The following is a 17633-nucleotide window of genomic DNA, read 5'->3' as shown; positions in this document are numbered from 1 at the left end:
GACACCCACTGCTAGGGGCTGATTGGCTGTGAATGTGCAGGGGGCGGCATAGCACAAGCATTTGACCAGAAATGCTTGTGCAATGTTAAATGCCGACAGCATAATGCAGTCAGCATTTAGCGATGTCGGGCGGACATGATTCGCCACAGAGAATCATGTCCACCCAAAAGTTGATAAATCGGCCCCTTTACCGCATTGGCTACCAGTAAAACTGTAAGTACCATTACTTTTTGATCCTCTTGGCTTTCAGTAAAACACAGAGTACAGTGTAATATATCTCAGCCACCATATGTGGAATAGTTAAGGCCGTAGGATTCCTAAGAGAAAAAACATATCTGCCACTCAAGGTACTTTAAAAAAAAGAATGGACAAGTGTCCAATATTTTTGTATAAATTTTACTGGACAACCTATTAAAATACTGGACTGCCCTGTTGAATAGTAGACACCTGGCAACCCTATATATGAGACTTTAGTTCTAAGAAAAAAAATATGCACTTTTTTGTGTCTTAAATGTTTTTAAATTAAAAAATAATAACAAAACTCATACCACTTTTAAAGGTAAAATGCTCCTTCTATCAGAAGTGAAAGATTTAAAAAGTAAAATGTGCTATTCAATTTTATTGTTTAAAAAGATACATAACCCCTAGACATGTGCATGGCGAAAAAATTCAGTTTGGATCGATTCGGATTTTTTCGAATTTCGGTTCGGAGCGATTCGAATTCGGAAAAATTTGAATCGATTTGGTTCAGATTTGTTTCGGATCCTAATAAATTCGGTTCGAATTTGTTTCGGATTTGAATAAATTTGGCTGGATTCGGTTCGGTTCGGAAATTCGGAATTTCGGTAAGTGTTAGGTGGGATTAGACTAGTATTATGTACTGTATATTAGGTGTAACCCATAGCAGAGTGATATAACGTAATATACTGTACAATACTAGTGTAATCCCGAATCTACCGAATAAATCCGAAGTAATTCGGATTTATTCGGTAGATTCGGCACTATTTTAATTCGGAAATTCGGTTCGATCCGAATCTCCGAATTTGCCGAATTTTCCGAATTTCCGAAATGAACCGAACCGAATCGCACATGTCTAATAACCCCTTTATTACGCATTCCCCAGTTTTGTACAGCTAACACGGTTATATTAATACACTTTTTATCTCTGTGATTACCTTGTATCTAAGCCTCTTCTGATAGCCCATTGATAACATGGTTATTTATTTATTATCTATTTACTTGCATTTTAGCCAATTAGTGCGGTGTTCTGCACAACTCCACGAAAGAGAACGCAATGTTATCTATGTGGCACACATGAACTAGCAGTCTCCTGTTGTGAAAATAAAATAAAAAAAAAAAGCATGTGATAAGAGGTTGTCTGTAGAGGTTTAAATGTTATAAAGTATATTAATATAACAATGTTGGTTGTGCAAAGCTGGGCAATGGGTAGTAAAGGCATTGGGGCCCATTTATCAAGCTCCGTACGGTTGGGTTGATTGACAGCTCCCTGCTGGCGGCCCATTGGCCGCGAGTCAGCAGGGGGCGGCGTCACACCAGCAGCTCTTGTGAGCTGCTGGTGCAATGTTAAATGCGGAGAGCGTATTGCTCTCCGCATTCAGCGAGGTCTTGTGGACCTGATCCGCACTGTCAGATCAGGTCCGCAAGACCTTTAATAAATAGGCCCCAAAATCTATCTTTTTAAACAATAACAATTTTTGTGTAGACTGTAGCTTTAAGTTCAATGCTGTTTGTAACCTGGTGAAAGGAAACAATATATACACATAAAAGTACTGCAGTGGTTATTTATTAATGTGTAGATTTCCTCATAACAATGATTTTTATTTTATTAAAACCTGCTGGCAAACGAAAGATATTTGTTTCCAGTGACAAGTAAATAAATTCTTGTGATATATGGTTAGCAAGGACCATACGGCTATACCAATAAAATGTACTTTACACCTCTTCCGCACATAAATATTTTAAAAGCTTTCCCGAGTGTTACTTGTTCCTGTGTGTTTTAGTCAAAACCCATCAACGTCTCTGCTTAGATCAGGATGTTCTGTTACATTGGTTATTTATCTAAATCCATTTCCAGAAACTTACTAGCAGAAGACCGTTAACCTCTTTCTTTTGCTACGACCTCATTTCAGTAAAAAGCCTACTGGGTTTGGGAACAATGAATGATTGTGTGAGGTGGACTGACTTTATCAGGCGAAAAGTAGGCAACTGCCTAGAGGTGTTTAATGTCAGAGTCAACTTCCTTGCCGTATGAAAAAAGGTTGCCAGACACTCACCAGCATCTTTTTTTTTTAGTAGTTATCTGTGGGGACATTAACTGTCCTGAATTTTATTTTATGCAATCCGCACAAAGTCGACAATTTAATACCTGTAGGATGTGTGCTAATTGTGCTATATTAAATCTTGTAGCCCCTTAAATATGTACAATGGTAAACATTACGGTGCCTACCATATGTGCTATGTAAAATAAATTAACCAATGCAATGTATCCACCAATCAGCAAGCGCTACCCAGCGTGCTGAACCAAAAATGGGTCCGGCTCGTTACATTCCTGCTTTTCCAAATAAAGATACCAAGAGAACGAAGAAAAATAGATAATAGGAGTAAATTAGAAAATTGCTTAAATTTGCGTGCTCTATCTGAATCATGAAAGAAAGATTTAGGTTCAGTATCCCTTTAGAGTGAATGTAAATTTTCAACGAGTGCCCGTTTTTTAAAAATACTTTTAAAAACAGGGGCACTTTCATTGATGCACCGGATTTTTAGAAATAATTACCTTTTACTTCTCCAAAACCGGATCACCGATCCCAGCATCAGTTCCTCTGTACTGACGTCAGAAATTACAAAACCGTCTTTCTCCAATCATAGCTTCTCCCCCAGAGCATCCATCTCGTGATGCCCAGCTGTGATTGGAGGAAGTCGGTTTCGTCATTGCTGTGTTTGTACAGCAGGAAGAACAATGCGGGGGGATCGGCAATCCGGTATTTGTTACTTCATTTACTCCTCTATAACAGAGTGGTACCAGCAATTTGTGCGGTCACCAGAGGGGTTTGACCCTATTGCGAAGTTACATTTACTTTTCCAGTAACTATATCGCATCATCCCACTATTGAGAATAATAGGCCACAGTACTAACATGTGCAATAGCACTATATATTTTATTATTACAATGGTATTTCTATCACAATAACCATATGTGATCATTACTCTCATTACAAGAACTATATACAAGCAAACATTGTGTAATGACTGATCACACTCACTCATAGTTTATGGGCCATGCACACTTTACACATCGTGTCTATTAGATGTGCACTCAGATTTTCTACTAGCAACACAGTTGCAGACCAGTGCCAGCATTCTTTGATATATTATTAGTGAGCCCAGCAACCTACCTGAACATACGTATACTCACGGATATATACCTTCCATATATTTTAGTGCAGAGCAGTGTGGGTTATTCCTGATACACCAACAGCATTATTGGCTTCGCCATACACATTACTTTATTAACTCCTCATTACCAAAGTGGTACCAGCAATTTGTGCGGTCACCTGAGTGGTTCAACTATATGTTGAATTTGTACTTATTTTCCCAGTATCCACATCTCACAATCCCACCACAGAGGAAAGTTGGTTACAATAAACATTGGTTCTATTTGTGGTACTCTTGATATTGTGTTATTTAGGCACCGATTGCAGTACACAGTACCACACTTATTCATTTACCAGATGATGGGGCATATTTATGTTTGTGCAAGCGGATATGATCCTCTATAGCGAATCATGTCCGCTGCACATCGATAAATGCCGACAGCATACGCTCTCAGCATTTATCATTGCACCAGTAGTACTTGTGAACTGTAGCAATACCGCCCCCTGCAGATTCACGGCCGCTAGCAGGGGGTGTCAATCAACCCGATCGTATTCAATAGGGTTGATTTCTGTCGATTTCTGTCCGCCACCTCAGAGCAGGCGGACAGGTTATGGAGCAGCAGTCTTTAGACCGCTTCTTCATAACTTCTGTTTCTGGCGAGCTTGATAAATATGAGCCAAAGTCTCACTTTGTTTTTTAACCCTCTTTTTGTAACAATAAAAGTTATATTTTAAATTCCAACCCGAATTTCTTTGCCTCTTGAGTCTGGGCAGAGAGTGCTATATTTGCATCCTTTCAAGTGGATTTTCTTTATATTTCCACTACTTTTGCCTAAATTAATTTTCATGCAAAAGCACCACCCCACATAATCTAAAATATTAGATATACAATATACAGTAACTTATATTTGAATTACATATTACTATACAGTAACCGATATTAGTGGGGATTTCCTACTGTAGTGCCATTGTTACCTGTTGCCTTTAATACATTCTGATTATGCTTTGAAAGTTTCTGTGTTACTTTAATAACTTAGGAGCATACTTTGTATAAAATTACATTTCTATTTTCTCCATTGTAAACTGACAGTTTCAGAAAGTAGGAGGGACAGGGCAGTTCCCTGGGTGTGTCTGAAGTTTTCTCACAACTCTTGTGAGATTTTCTAAGCATTTTAAACAAGCTGGCCTAACTGATTTGTCTTGCTAGCTGTAAGGTAGGTGAAGTTTGCTCAAAATCCACAATAAACTTATTTTAACTAACAGAAAAGTAATATATGCTAGCATATAGACAAAAGCAAGTTAAATTGTAGTTAAAAAAATTCAGTTTAATTTGTAATTGATGCATAAAGAGCGTTTATATTAGTGCCAGGTTTTCTCCATTTATCTTCTCTCTCCCATGTGAAATATTGTATCCTAGATAGCTTCATTACTTTCTATGGAAGTCATCTCTCATCTCTCTGGGATTTCCATGTCGCCTCCCCTTTTCTTAGAAAATTCAGTGAGTTCTGCCCCTGTGAAGTCAGCATTATATTCTACCTCCAAATTAGAGAATATTTGATTATCTGGCCATAGAAAGTAATGACGCTCTGGGAAACTGAAGCTGACAGTTTTTCAGTTTTAATTTAAATAAAGGACACATACACACACTTGCATATATGAATCTAATTTGTTAAAGTTACACAGAAACTGTGAAGGCATAATCAGAATTTGTAAAATCGCGATCCTAAGTACATGGCTGTATACAAAATAAAATAAAAAATAGAAAGTGCAAAGTTTAAATATAAACTTGTCTCTTCACATACAGAAATCCAGGGAATGTCCCTTTGAGAAGTAAAGCAAAATCTGCCTTTTAAATATTTCTCTAGGGACCTCACAGTGCTGGAGATTCATTTTAGAATATCTCACCTGAGCGGAGAGGTTTTAAATAACAGGGCCTCTGAAAGATCTGTGTGATGTGAGTTTGGATTTCCAGAAAGGTTTAATGAATATAGACCAGTGCTGGATATGAAGTGATAGTGACATTATGTGTATGGTCATTAGTGAGTTGTACAGATGTTGTGACATGTTGACATTGTGCCAATAGAAGTGTGTGTTATTTAATTGTTGCCTTTTTTACAGGTGTAATAACGAAAATGACTGGTACCAGATTCATGAGAACATCATTCGCAAAACCAGCACTAAATATTCTACTCCCAGCTCAAATTATGGTAAGTACTGACCCTATATTTTAAGTATATTGGGCATCACATTCAGAAACAGGAATCTCCAGTTCTATCTATGAATGTAGAATTCTGCTCTTTAATCATGGATCATGGTTACAGTCTATTATAATCACCAACAACCTCTCCAGTCTCACAAATTCCTATGTTCAGAGAAACTGGAGAGTGATTTAATCTACCCAAGATTGCACCATTATATAACCTCTGGGAGCAGCAAGCTCATGTATAACCTCTGGGAGCAGCAGGCTCATGTATAACCTCTGGGAGCAGCAGGCTCATGTATAACCTCTGGGAGCAGCAGGCTCATGTATAACCTCTGGGAGCAGCAGGCTCATGTATAACCTCTGGGAGCAGCAGGCTCATGTATAACCTCTGGCAGCAGCAGGCTCATGTATAACCTCTGGCAGCAGCAGGCTCATGTATAACCTCTGGCAGCAGCAGGCTCATGTATAAACTCTGGCAGCAGCAGGCTCATGTATAAACTCTGGGAGCAGCAGGCTCATGTATAAACTCTGGGAGCAGCAGGCTCATGTATAACCTCTGGGAGCAGCAGGCTCATGAATAACCTCTGGCAGCACCAGACTCATGTATAACCTCTGGGAGCAGCAGACCCATGTATAACCTCTGGCAGCAGCAGACTTATGTATAACATCTGGCAGCAGCAGGCTCATGTATAACCTCTGGCAGCAGCAGGCTCATGTATAACCTCTGGCAGCAGCAGGCTCATGTATAACCTCTGGGAGCAGCAGGCTCATGTATAACCTCTGGGAGCAGCAGGCTCATGTATAACCTCTGGCAGCAGCAGGCTCATGAATAACCTCTGGCAGCAGCAGGCTCATGTATAACCTCTGGGAGCAGCAGACCCATGTATAACCTCTGGCAGCAGCAGACTTATGTATAACATCTGGCAGCAGCAGGCTCATGTATAACCTCTGGCAGCAGCAGGCTCATGTATAACCTCTGGCAGCAGCAGACTCATGTATAACCTCTGGCAGCAGCAGACTCATGTATAACCTCTGGCAGCAGCAGACTCATGTATAACCTCTGGCAGCAGCAGACTCATGTAACCTCTGGCAGCAGCAGGCTCATGTATAACCTCTGGCAGCAGCAGGCTCATGTATAACCTCTGGGAGCAGCAGGCTCATATATAACCTCTGGCAGCAGCAGGCTCATGTAACCTCTGAGAGCAGCAGGCTCATGTATAACTTCTGGAAGCAGCAGGCTCATGTATAACCTCTGGGAGCAGCAGGCTCATGTATAACCTCTGGCAGCAGCAGGCTCATGTATAACCTCTGGGAGAAGCAGATTCATATATAACCTCTGGGAGCAGCAGACTCATGTATAACCTCTGGGAGCAGCAGATTCATGTATAACCTCTGGGAGCAGCAGATTCATGTATAACCTCTGGCAGCAGCAGGCTCATATAAAACCTCTGGGAGCAGCAGACTCATGTATAACCTCTGGCAGCAGCAGACTCATGTATAACCTCTGGGAGCAGCAGACTCATGTATAACCTCTGGGAGCAGCAGACTCATTTATGACCTCTGGCAGCAGCAGGCTCATATATAACCTCTGGGAGCAGCAGGCTCATGTATAACCTCTGGGAGCAGCAAGCTCAGGTATAACCTCTGGCAGCAGCAGGCTCATGTATAACCTCTGGGAGCAGCAGACTCATGTATAACCTCTGGGAGCAGCAGACTCATGTATAACCTCTGGCAGCAGCAGGCTCATGTAACCTCTGGCAGCAGCAGGCTCATGTAACCTCTGGCAGCAGCAGACTCATGTATAACCTCTGGCAGCAGCAGGCTCATGTATAACCTCTGGCAGCAGCAGGCTCATGTAACCTCTGGCAGCAGCAGACTCATGTATAACCTCTGGCAGCAGCAGACTCATGTATAACCTCTGGGAGCAGCAGACTCATGTATAACCTCTGGGAGCAGCAGACTCATGTATAACCTCTGGGAGCAGCAGACTCATGTATAACCTCTGGCAGCAGCTGGCTCATTTATAACATCTGGGAGAAGCAGATTCATGTATAACCTCTGTGAGCAGCAGGCTCATGTATAACCTCTGGCAACAGCAGGCTCATGTATAACGTCTGGCAGCAGCAGGCTCATGTATAACCTCTGACAGCAGGCTCATGTATAACCTGGCAGCAGCAGGCTCATGTATAACCTCTGGCAGCAGCAGGCTCATGTATAACGTCTGGCAGCAGCAGGCTCATGTATAACCTCTGACAGCAGGCTCATGTATAACCTCTGACAGCAGGCTCATGTATAACCTGGCAGCAGCAGGCTCATGTATAACCTCTGGCAGCAGCAGGCTCATGTATAACGTCTGGCAGCAGCAGGCTCATGTATAACCTCTGACAGCAGGCTCACGTATAACCTCTGGGAGCAGCAGGCTCATGTATAACCTCTGGCAGCAGCAGGCTCATGTATAACCTCTGGGAGCAAACCTCTGGGAGCAGCAGGCTCATGTATAACCTCTGGGAGCAGCAGACTCATGTATAACCTCTGGCAGCAGCAGACTCATGTATAACCTCTGGCAGCAGCAGACTCATGTAACCTCTGGCAGCAGCAGGCTCATGTATAACCTCTGACAGCAGCAGACTCATGTAACCTCTGGCAGCAGCAGGCTCATGTATAACCTCTGGCAGCAGCAGGCTCATGTATAACCTCTGGGAGCAGCAGGCTCATATATAACCTCTGGCAGCAGCAGGCTCATGTAACCTCTGAGAGCAGCAGGCTCATGTATAACTTCTGGAAGCAGCAGGCTCATGTATAACCTCTGGGAGCAGCAGGCTCATGTATAACCTCTGGCAGCAGCAGACACATTTATAACCTCTGGCAGCAGCAGGCTCATGTATAACCTCTGGGAGAAGCAGATTCATATATAACCTCTGGGAGCAGCAGACTCATGTATAACCTCTGGGAGCAGCAGACTCATGTATAACCTCTGGGAGCAGCAGATTCATGTATAACCTCTGGCAGCAGCAGGCTCATATAAAACCTCTGGGAGCAGCAGACTCATGTATAACCTCTGGCAGCAGCAGACTCATGTATAGCCTCTGGGAGCAGCAGACTCATTTATGACCTCTGGCAGCAGCAGGCTCATATATAACCTCTGGGAGCAGCAGGCTCATGTATAACCTCTGGGAGCAGCAAGCTCAGGTATAACCTCTGGCAGCAGCAGGCTCATGTATAACCTCTGGGAGCAGCAGACTCATGTATAACCTCTGGGAGCAGCAGACTCATGTATAACCTCTGGCAGCAGCAGGCTCATGTAACCTCTGGCAGCAGCAGACTCATGTATAACCTCTGGCAGCAGCAGGCTCATGTATAACCTCTGGCAGCAGCAGGCTCATGTAACCTCTGGCAGCAGCAGACTCATGTATAACCTCTGGCAGCAGCAGACTCATGTATAACCTCTGGGAGCAGCAGACTCATGTATAACCTCTGGGAGCAGCAGACTCATGTATAACCTCTGGCAGCAGCTGGCTCATTTATAACATCTGGGAGAAGCAGACTCATGTATAACCTCTGTGAGCAGCAGGCTCATGTATAACCTCTGGCAACAGCAGGCTCATGTATAACGTCTGGCAGCAGCAGGCTCATGTATAACCTCTGACAGCAGGCTCATGTATAACCTGGCAGCAGCAGGCTCATGTATAACCTCTGGCAGCAGCAGGCTCATGTATAACGTCTGGCAGCAGCAGGCTCATGTATAACCTCTGACAGCAGCAGGCTCATGTATAACCTCTGACAGCAGGCTCATGTATAACCTCTGGCAGCAGCAGGCTCATGTATAACCTCTGGCAGCAGCAGGCTCATGTATAACGTCTGGCAGCAGCAGGCTCATGTATAACCTCTGACAGCAGGCTCACGTATAACCTCTGACAGCAGGCTCACGTATAACCTCTGGGAGCAGCAGGCTCATGTATAACCTCTGGCAGCAGCAGGCTCATGTATAACCTCTGGGAGCAAACCTCTGGGAGCAGCAGGCTCATGTATAACCTCTGGGAGCAGCAGACTCATGTATAACCTCTGGCAGCAGCAGACTCATGTATAACCTCTGGCAGCAGCAGACTCATGTAACCTCTGGCAGCAGCAGGCTCATGTATAACCTCTGGCAGCAGCAGGCTCATGTATAACCTCTGGGAGCAGCAGGCTCATGTATAACCTCTGGCAGCAGCAGGCTCATGTATAACCTCTGGAAGCAGCAGGCTCATGTATAACCTCTGGGAGCAGCAGGCTCATGTATAACTTCTGGCAGCAGCAGACTCATGTATAACCTCTGGCAGCAGCAGACTCATTTATAACCTCTGGCAGCAGCAGGCTCATGTATAACCTCTGGGAGAAGCAGACTCATATATAACCTCTGGGAGCAGCAGACTCATGTATAACCTCTGGGAGCAGCAGATTCATGTATAACCTCTGGCAGCAGCAGGCTCTTATATAACCTCTGGGAGCAGCAGACTCATGTATAACCTCTGGCAGCAGCAGACTCATGTATAACCTCTGGGAGCAGCAGACTCATGTATAACCTCTGGGAGCAGCAGACTCATTTATAACCTCTGGCAGCAGCAGGCTCATATATAACCTCTGGGAGCAGCAGGCTCATGTATAACCTCTGGGAGCAGCAAGCTCAGGTATAACCTCTGGCAGCAGCAGACTCATGTATAACCTCTGGGAGCAGCAGACTCATGTATAACCTCTGGGAGAAGCAGACTCATGTATAACCTCTGGCAGCAGCTGGCTCATTTATAACATCCGGGAGAAGCAGACTCATGTATAACCTCTGTGAGCAGCAGGCTCATGTATAACCTCTGGCAGCAGCAGGCTCATGTATAACGTCTGGCAGCAGCAGGCTCATGTATAACCTCTGACAGCAGGCTCATGTATAACCTGGCAGCAGCAGGCTCATGTATGACCTCTGGCAGCAGGCTCATGTATAACGTCTGGCAGCAGCAGGCTCATGTATAACCTCTGACAGCAGGCTCATGTATAACCTCTGGGAGCAGCAGGCTCATGTATAACCTCTGGGAGCAGCAGGCTCATGTATAACCTCTGGGAGCAGCAGGCTCATGTATAACCTCTGGCAGCAGCAGGCTCATGTATAACCTCTGGGAGCAAACCTCTGGGAGCAGCAGGCTCATGTATAACCTCTGGGAGCAGCAGGCTCATGTATAACCTCTGACAGCAGCAGACTCATGTATTACCTCTGGCAGCAGCAGGCTCATGTATAACCTCTGGCAGCAGCAGGCTCATGTAACCTCTGGCAGCAGCAGACTCATGTATAACCTCTGGCAGCAGCAGGCTCATGTATAACCTCTGGCAGCAGCAGGCTCATGTAACCTCTGGCAGCAGCAGACTCATGTATAACCTCTGGCAGCAGCAGACTCATGTATAACCTCTGGGAGCAGCAGACTCATGTATAACCTCTGGGAGCAGCAGACTCATGTATAACCTCTGGCAGCAGCTGGCTCATTTATAACATCTGGGAGAAGCAGACTCATGTATAACCTCTGTGAGCAGCAGGCTCATGTATAACCTCTGGCAACAGCAGGCTCATGTATAACGTCTGGCAGCAGCAGGCTCATGTATAACCTCTGACAGCAGGCTCATGTATAACCTGGCAGCAGCAGGCTCATGTATAACCTCTGGCAGCAGCAGGCTCATGTATAACGTCTGGCAGCAGCAGGCTCATGTATAACCTCTGACAGCAGCAGGCTCATGTATAACCTCTGACAGCAGGCTCATGTATAACCTGGCAGCAGCAGGCTCATGTATAACCTCTGGCAGCAGCAGGCTCATGTATAACGTCTGGCAGCAGCAGGCTCATGTATAACCTCTGACAGCAGGCTCACGTATAACCTCTGGGAGCAGCAGGCTCATGTATAACCTCTGGCAGCAGCAGGCTCATGTATAACCTCTGGGAGCAAACCTCTGGGAGCAGCAGGCTCATGTATAACCTCTGGGAGCAGCAGACTCATGTATAACCTCTGGCAGCAGCAGACTCATGTATAACCTCTGGCAGCAGCAGACTCATGTAACCTCTGGCAGCAGCAGGCTCATGTATAACCTCTGGCAGCAGCAGGCTCATGTATAACCTCTGGGAGCAGCAGGCTCATGTATAACCTCTGGCAGCAGCAGGCTCATGTATAACCTCTGGAAGCAGCAGGCTCATGTATAACCTCTGGGAGCAGCAGGCTCATGTATAACTTCTGGCAGCAGCAGACTCATGTATAACCTCTGGCAGCAGCAGACTCATTTATAACCTCTGGCAGCAGCAGGCTCATGTATAACCTCTGGGAGAAGCAGACTCATATATAACCTCTGGGAGCAGCAGACTCATGTATAACCTCTGGGAGCAGCAGATTCATGTATAACCTCTGGCAGCAGCAGGCTCTTATATAACCTCTGGGAGCAGCAGACTCATGTATAACCTCTGGCAGCAGCAGACTCATGTATAACCTCTGGGAGCAGCAGACTCATGTATAACCTCTGGGAGCAGCAGACTCATTTATAACCTCTGGCAGCAGCAGGCTCATATATAACCTCTGGGAGCAGCAGGCTCATGTATAACCTCTGGGAGCAGCAAGCTCAGGTATAACCTCTGGCAGCAGCAGACTCATGTATAACCTCTGGGAGCAGCAGACTCATGTATAACCTCTGGGAGAAGCAGACTCATGTATAACCTCTGGCAGCAGCTGGCTCATTTATAACATCCGGGAGAAGCAGACTCATGTATAACCTCTGTGAGCAGCAGGCTCATGTATAACCTCTGGCAGCAGCAGGCTCATGTATAACGTCTGGCAGCAGCAGGCTCATGTATAACCTCTGACAGCAGGCTCATGTATAACCTGGCAGCAGCAGGCTCATGTATGACCTCTGGCAGCAGGCTCATGTATAACGTCTGGCAGCAGCAGGCTCATGTATAACCTCTGACAGCAGGCTCATGTATAACCTCTGGGAGCAGCAGGCTCATGTATAACCTCTGGGAGCAGCAGGCTCATGTATAACCTCTGGGAGCAGCAGGCTCATGTATAACCTCTGGCAGCAGCAGGCTCATGTATAACCTCTGGGAGCAAACCTCTGGGAGCAGCAGGCTCATGTATAACCTCTGGGAGCAGCAGGCTCATGTATAACCTCTGACAGCAGCAGACTCATGTATTACCTCTGGCAGCAGCAGGCTCATGTATAACCTCTGGCAGCAGCAGGCTCATGTATAACCTCTGGCAGCAGCAGGCTCATGTATAACCTCTGGCAGCAGCAGACTCATGTATAACCTCTGGGAGCAGCAGGCTCATGTATAACCTCTGGCAGCAGCAGGCTCATGTAACCTCTGGGAGCAGCAGGCTCATGTATTTCCTCTGGCAGCAGCAGGCTCATGTATAACCTCTGGCAGCAGCAGGCTCATGTATAACCTCTGACAGCAGGCTCATGTATAACCTGGCAGCAGCAGGCTCATGTATAACCTCTGGCAGCAGGCTCATGTATAACGTCTGGCAGCAGCAGGCTCATGTATAACCTCTGACAGCAGGCTCATGTATAACATCTGGGAGCAGCAGGCTCATGTATAACCTCTGGGAGCAAACCTCTGGGAGCAGCAGGCTCATGTATAACCTCTGGGAGCAGCAGGGTCATGTATAACCTCTGGCAGCAGCAGGCTCATGTATAACCTCTGGGAGCAGCAGGCTCATGTATAACCTCTGACAGCAGGCTCATGTATAACCTCTGGGAGCAGCAGGCTCATGTATAACCTCTGGGAGCAGCAGGCTCATGTATAACCTATGGCAGCAGCAGGCTCATGTATAACCTCTGGGAGCAAACCTCTGGGAGCAGCAGGCTCATGTATAACCTCTGGGAGCAGCAGGGTCATGTATAACCTCTGGCAGCAGCAGGCTCATGTATAACCTCTGGGAGCAGCAGGCTCATGTATAACCTCTGGCAGCAGCAGGCTCATGTATAAACTCTGGCAGCAGCAGACTTGTGTATAACCTCTGGGAGCAGCAGGCTCATGTATAACCTCTGGCAGCAGCAGGCTCATGTATAACCTCTGGCAGCAGCAGGCTCATGTATAACCTCTGGCAGCAGCAGGCTCATGTATAACCTCTGGCAGCAGCAGGCTCATGTATAACCTCTGGCAGCAGCAGGCTCATGTATAACCTCTGGCAGCAGCAGGCTCATGTATAACCTCTGGCAGCAGCAGACTCATGTATAACCTCTGGGAGCAGCAGGCTCATGTATAACCTCTGGCAGCAGCAGGCTCATGTAACCTCTGGGAGCAGCAGGCTCATGTATAACCTCTGGCAGCAGCAGGCTCATGTATAACCTCTGGCAGCAGCAGGCTCATGTATAACCTCTGGCAGCAGCAGGCTCATGTATAACCTCTGGCAGCAGCAGACTCATGTATAACCTCTGGCAGCAGGAGGCTCATGTATAACCTCTGGCAGCAGCAGGCTCATGTATAACCTCTGGCAGCAGCAGGCTCATGTATAACCTCTGACAGCAGGCTCATGTATAACCTGGCAGCAGCAGGCTCATGTATAACCTCTGGCAGCAGCAGGCTCATGTATAACGTCTGGCAGCAGCAGGCTCATGTATAACCTCTGACAGCAGGCTCATGTATAACCTCTGGGAGCAGCAGGCTCACGTATAACCTCTGGGAGCAGCAGGCTCATGTATAACCTCTGGCAGCAGCAGGCTCATGTATAACCTCTGGGAGCAAACCTCTGGGAGCAGCAGGCTCATGTATAACCTCTGGGAGCAGCAGACTCATGTATAACCTCTGGGAGCAGCAGGGTCATGTATAACCTCTGGCAGCAGCAGGCTCATGTATAACCTCTGGGAGCAGTAGGCTCATGTATAACCTCTGACAGCAGCAGACTCATGTATAACCTCTGGCAGCAGCAGACTCATGTATAACCTCTGGCAGCAGCAGGCTCATGTATAACCTCTGGCAGCAGCAGGTTCATGTATAAACTCTGGCAGCAGCAGACTCATGTATAACCTCTGGGAGCAGCAGGCTCATGTATAACCTCTGGCAGCAGCAGGCTCATGTATAACCTCTGGCAGCAGCAGGCTCATGTATAACCTCTGGCAGCAGCAGGCTCATGTATAACCTCTGGCAGCAGCAGGCTCATGTATAACCTCTGGCAGCAGCAGGCTCATGTATAACCTCTGGCAGCAGCAGACTCATGTATAACCTCTGGGAGCAGCAGGCTCATGTATAACCTCTGGCAGCAGCAGACTCATGTATAACCTCTGGCAGCAGCAGACTCATGTATAACCTCTGACAGCAGCAGGCTCATGTATAACCTCTGGGAGCAGCAGACTCATGTATAACCTCTGGCAGCAGCAGGCTCATGTATAACCTCTGGCAGCAGCAGGCTCATGTATAACCTCTGGCAGCAGCAGGCTCATGTAACCTCTGGCAGCAGCAGACTCATGTAACCTCTGGGAGCAGCAGACTCATGTAACCTCTGGGAGCAGCAGGCACATATAACCTCTCTGAGCCAGAATGATTAGCTAATTTTCCTCACAAAATACCTGCACTCCCTCTCTATACCTTAATTTCACCTTAATCCACTCTTTCCTGCACACATAGAGGATTAAAAGTCTACCTTTCGGAGGACTTTGCAATCCTCTGTGTGAAACTGGCAGCCATTCACTGCTATGATGTCTAACAGGCTGCATAAATCAGCACCACGGAGAGCTCCAGTAAACAGGGTTCTGCCCCTCTGGATTACATCAAAATCTTATAGACTCTTATGTAGCATTGGAATCTTATCTTATAAACTCTTTGTCCTTTTACCCCTTACAGGCCTAATCGTGTCATTGCAGCTTCTGCGGGGGGACATGGAGCAGATACGCAGGGAAAACCAGCTGATCTTTAGTAGAGGTGCAGTTGTGACCCGCAAATTGGGATTCCCAGATGTCATCATGCCAGGTATAACATTTATGCACCTTAAAATCTCAAAGGCCTCAGTTCTTTATAGTCCCCATCACATGGGCTGTCTATTTATGTTCATAGTTTTCTTTACACTGATATACAGGGCACACACATGCAAGTCTGTCTACTTACTAGCGCATGCACGTGCAGTCTGTCTACTTACTAGCGCATGCACGTGCAGTCTGTCTACTTACTAGCGCATACACATGCAGTCTGTCTACTTACTAGCGCATACACATGACACATGCAGTCTGTCTACTTACTAGCGCATACACATGCAGTCTGTCTACTTACTAGTGCATACACATGCAGTCTGTCTACTTACTAGTGCATACACATGCAGTCTGTCTACTTACTAGCGCACACACATGCAGTCTGCTTACTAGCGCATACACATGCATTCTGTCTACTTACTAGCGCACACACATGCAGTCTGTCTACTTACTAGCGCATACACATGCAGTCTGTCTACTTACTAGTGCATACACATGCATTCTGTCTACTTACTAGCGCATACACATGCAGTCTGTCTACTTACTAGTGCATACACATGCATTCTGTCTACTTACTAGCGCATACACATGCAGTCTGTCTACTTACTAGCGCATACACATGCATTCTGTCTACTTACTAGCGCATACATGCAGTCTGTCTACTTACTAGCGCATACACATGCATTCTGTCTACTTACTAGCGCATACACATGCATTCTGTCTACTTACTAGCGCATACATGCAGTCTGTCTACTTACTAGCGCATACACATGCATTCTGTCTACTTACTAGCGCATACACATGCATTCTGTCTACTTACTAGCGCATACACATGCAGTCTGTCTACTTACTAGCGCATACACATGCATTCTGTCTACTTACTAGAGCATACACATGCAGTCTGTCTACTTACTAGTGCATACACATGCAGTCTGTCTACTTACTAGCGCATACACATGCAATCTGTCTACTTACTAGTGCATACACATGCAGTCTGTCTACTTACTAGTGCATACACATGCAGTCTGTCTACTTACTAGTGCATACACATGCAGTCTGTCTACTTACTAGCGCATACACATGCATTCTGTCTACTTACTAGCGCATACACATGCAGTCTGTCTACTTACTAGCGCATACACATGCATTCTGTCTACTTACTAGCGCATACACATGCATTCTGTCTACTTACTAGCGCATACACATGCAGTCTGTCTACTTACTAGTGCATACACATGCAGTCTGTCTACTTACTAGCGCATACACATGCATTCTGTCTACTTACTAGCGCATACACATGCAATCTGTCTACTTACTAGTCCACAAACATGCAGTCTGTCTACTTACTAGTGCATACACATGCAATCTGTCTACTTACTAGTCCACAAACATGCATTCTGTCTACTTACTAGCGCATACACATGCGTTCTGTCTACTTACTGGCGCATACACATGCAGTCTGTCTACTTACTAGTCCACACACATGCAGTCTGTCTACTTACTAGCGCATACACATGCAGTCTGTCTACTTACTAGCGCATATACATGCAGTCTGTCTACTTACTGGCGCATACACATGCAGTCTGTCTACTTACTGGCGCACACACATGCAGTCTGTCTACTTACTAGTGCACACACATGCAGTCTGTCTACTTACTAGTGCATACACATGCAGGTCTGTCTACTTACTGGCGCACACACATGCAGTCTGTCTACTTACTAGTGCACACACATGCAGTCTGTCTACTTACTAGTGCATACACATGCAGGTCTGTCTACTTACTAGCGCACACACATGCAGTCTGTCTACTTACTAGTGCACACACATGCAGTCTGTCTACTTACTAGCGCATATACATGCAGTCTGTCTACTTACTGGCGCATACACATGCAGTCTGTCTACTTACTGGCGCATACACATGCAGGTCTGTCTACTTACTAGCGCATACACATGCAGTCTATCTACCTTCTAGCGCATACACATGCATGTCTGTCTACTCACTGGGGCATACACATGCAGTCTGTCTACTTACTAGCGCATACACATGCAGGTCTGTCTACTTACTGGCGCA

The 17633-nt window shown here is 46.0% G+C and overlaps 1 protein-coding gene across 1 annotated transcript in view; it reads left to right on the top strand.

Moving 5' to 3' along the window:
- Positions 1–17633, top strand: part of DOCK3 (dedicator of cytokinesis 3) — a 924676-nt gene that overhangs the window by 611787 nt on the left and 295256 nt on the right. Inside the window, exons 13-14 of the mRNA XM_053721106.1 lie at positions 5511–5599; positions 15440–15565. Of these exons, the coding sequence (XP_053577081.1) occupies positions 5511–5599; positions 15440–15565 (215 nt within the window). The remainder of the gene's footprint in view (positions 1–5510; positions 5600–15439; positions 15566–17633) is intronic.

This window comes from Bombina bombina, chromosome 7 (genome assembly GCF_027579735.1).
Source record: "Bombina bombina isolate aBomBom1 chromosome 7, aBomBom1.pri, whole genome shotgun sequence".
NCBI classification, from domain to species: domain Eukaryota; kingdom Metazoa; phylum Chordata; class Amphibia; order Anura; family Bombinatoridae; genus Bombina; species Bombina bombina.
The sequence above is the reverse complement of the archived record's forward strand: the minus strand, read 5'-3'. Positions and strand labels throughout refer to the sequence as shown.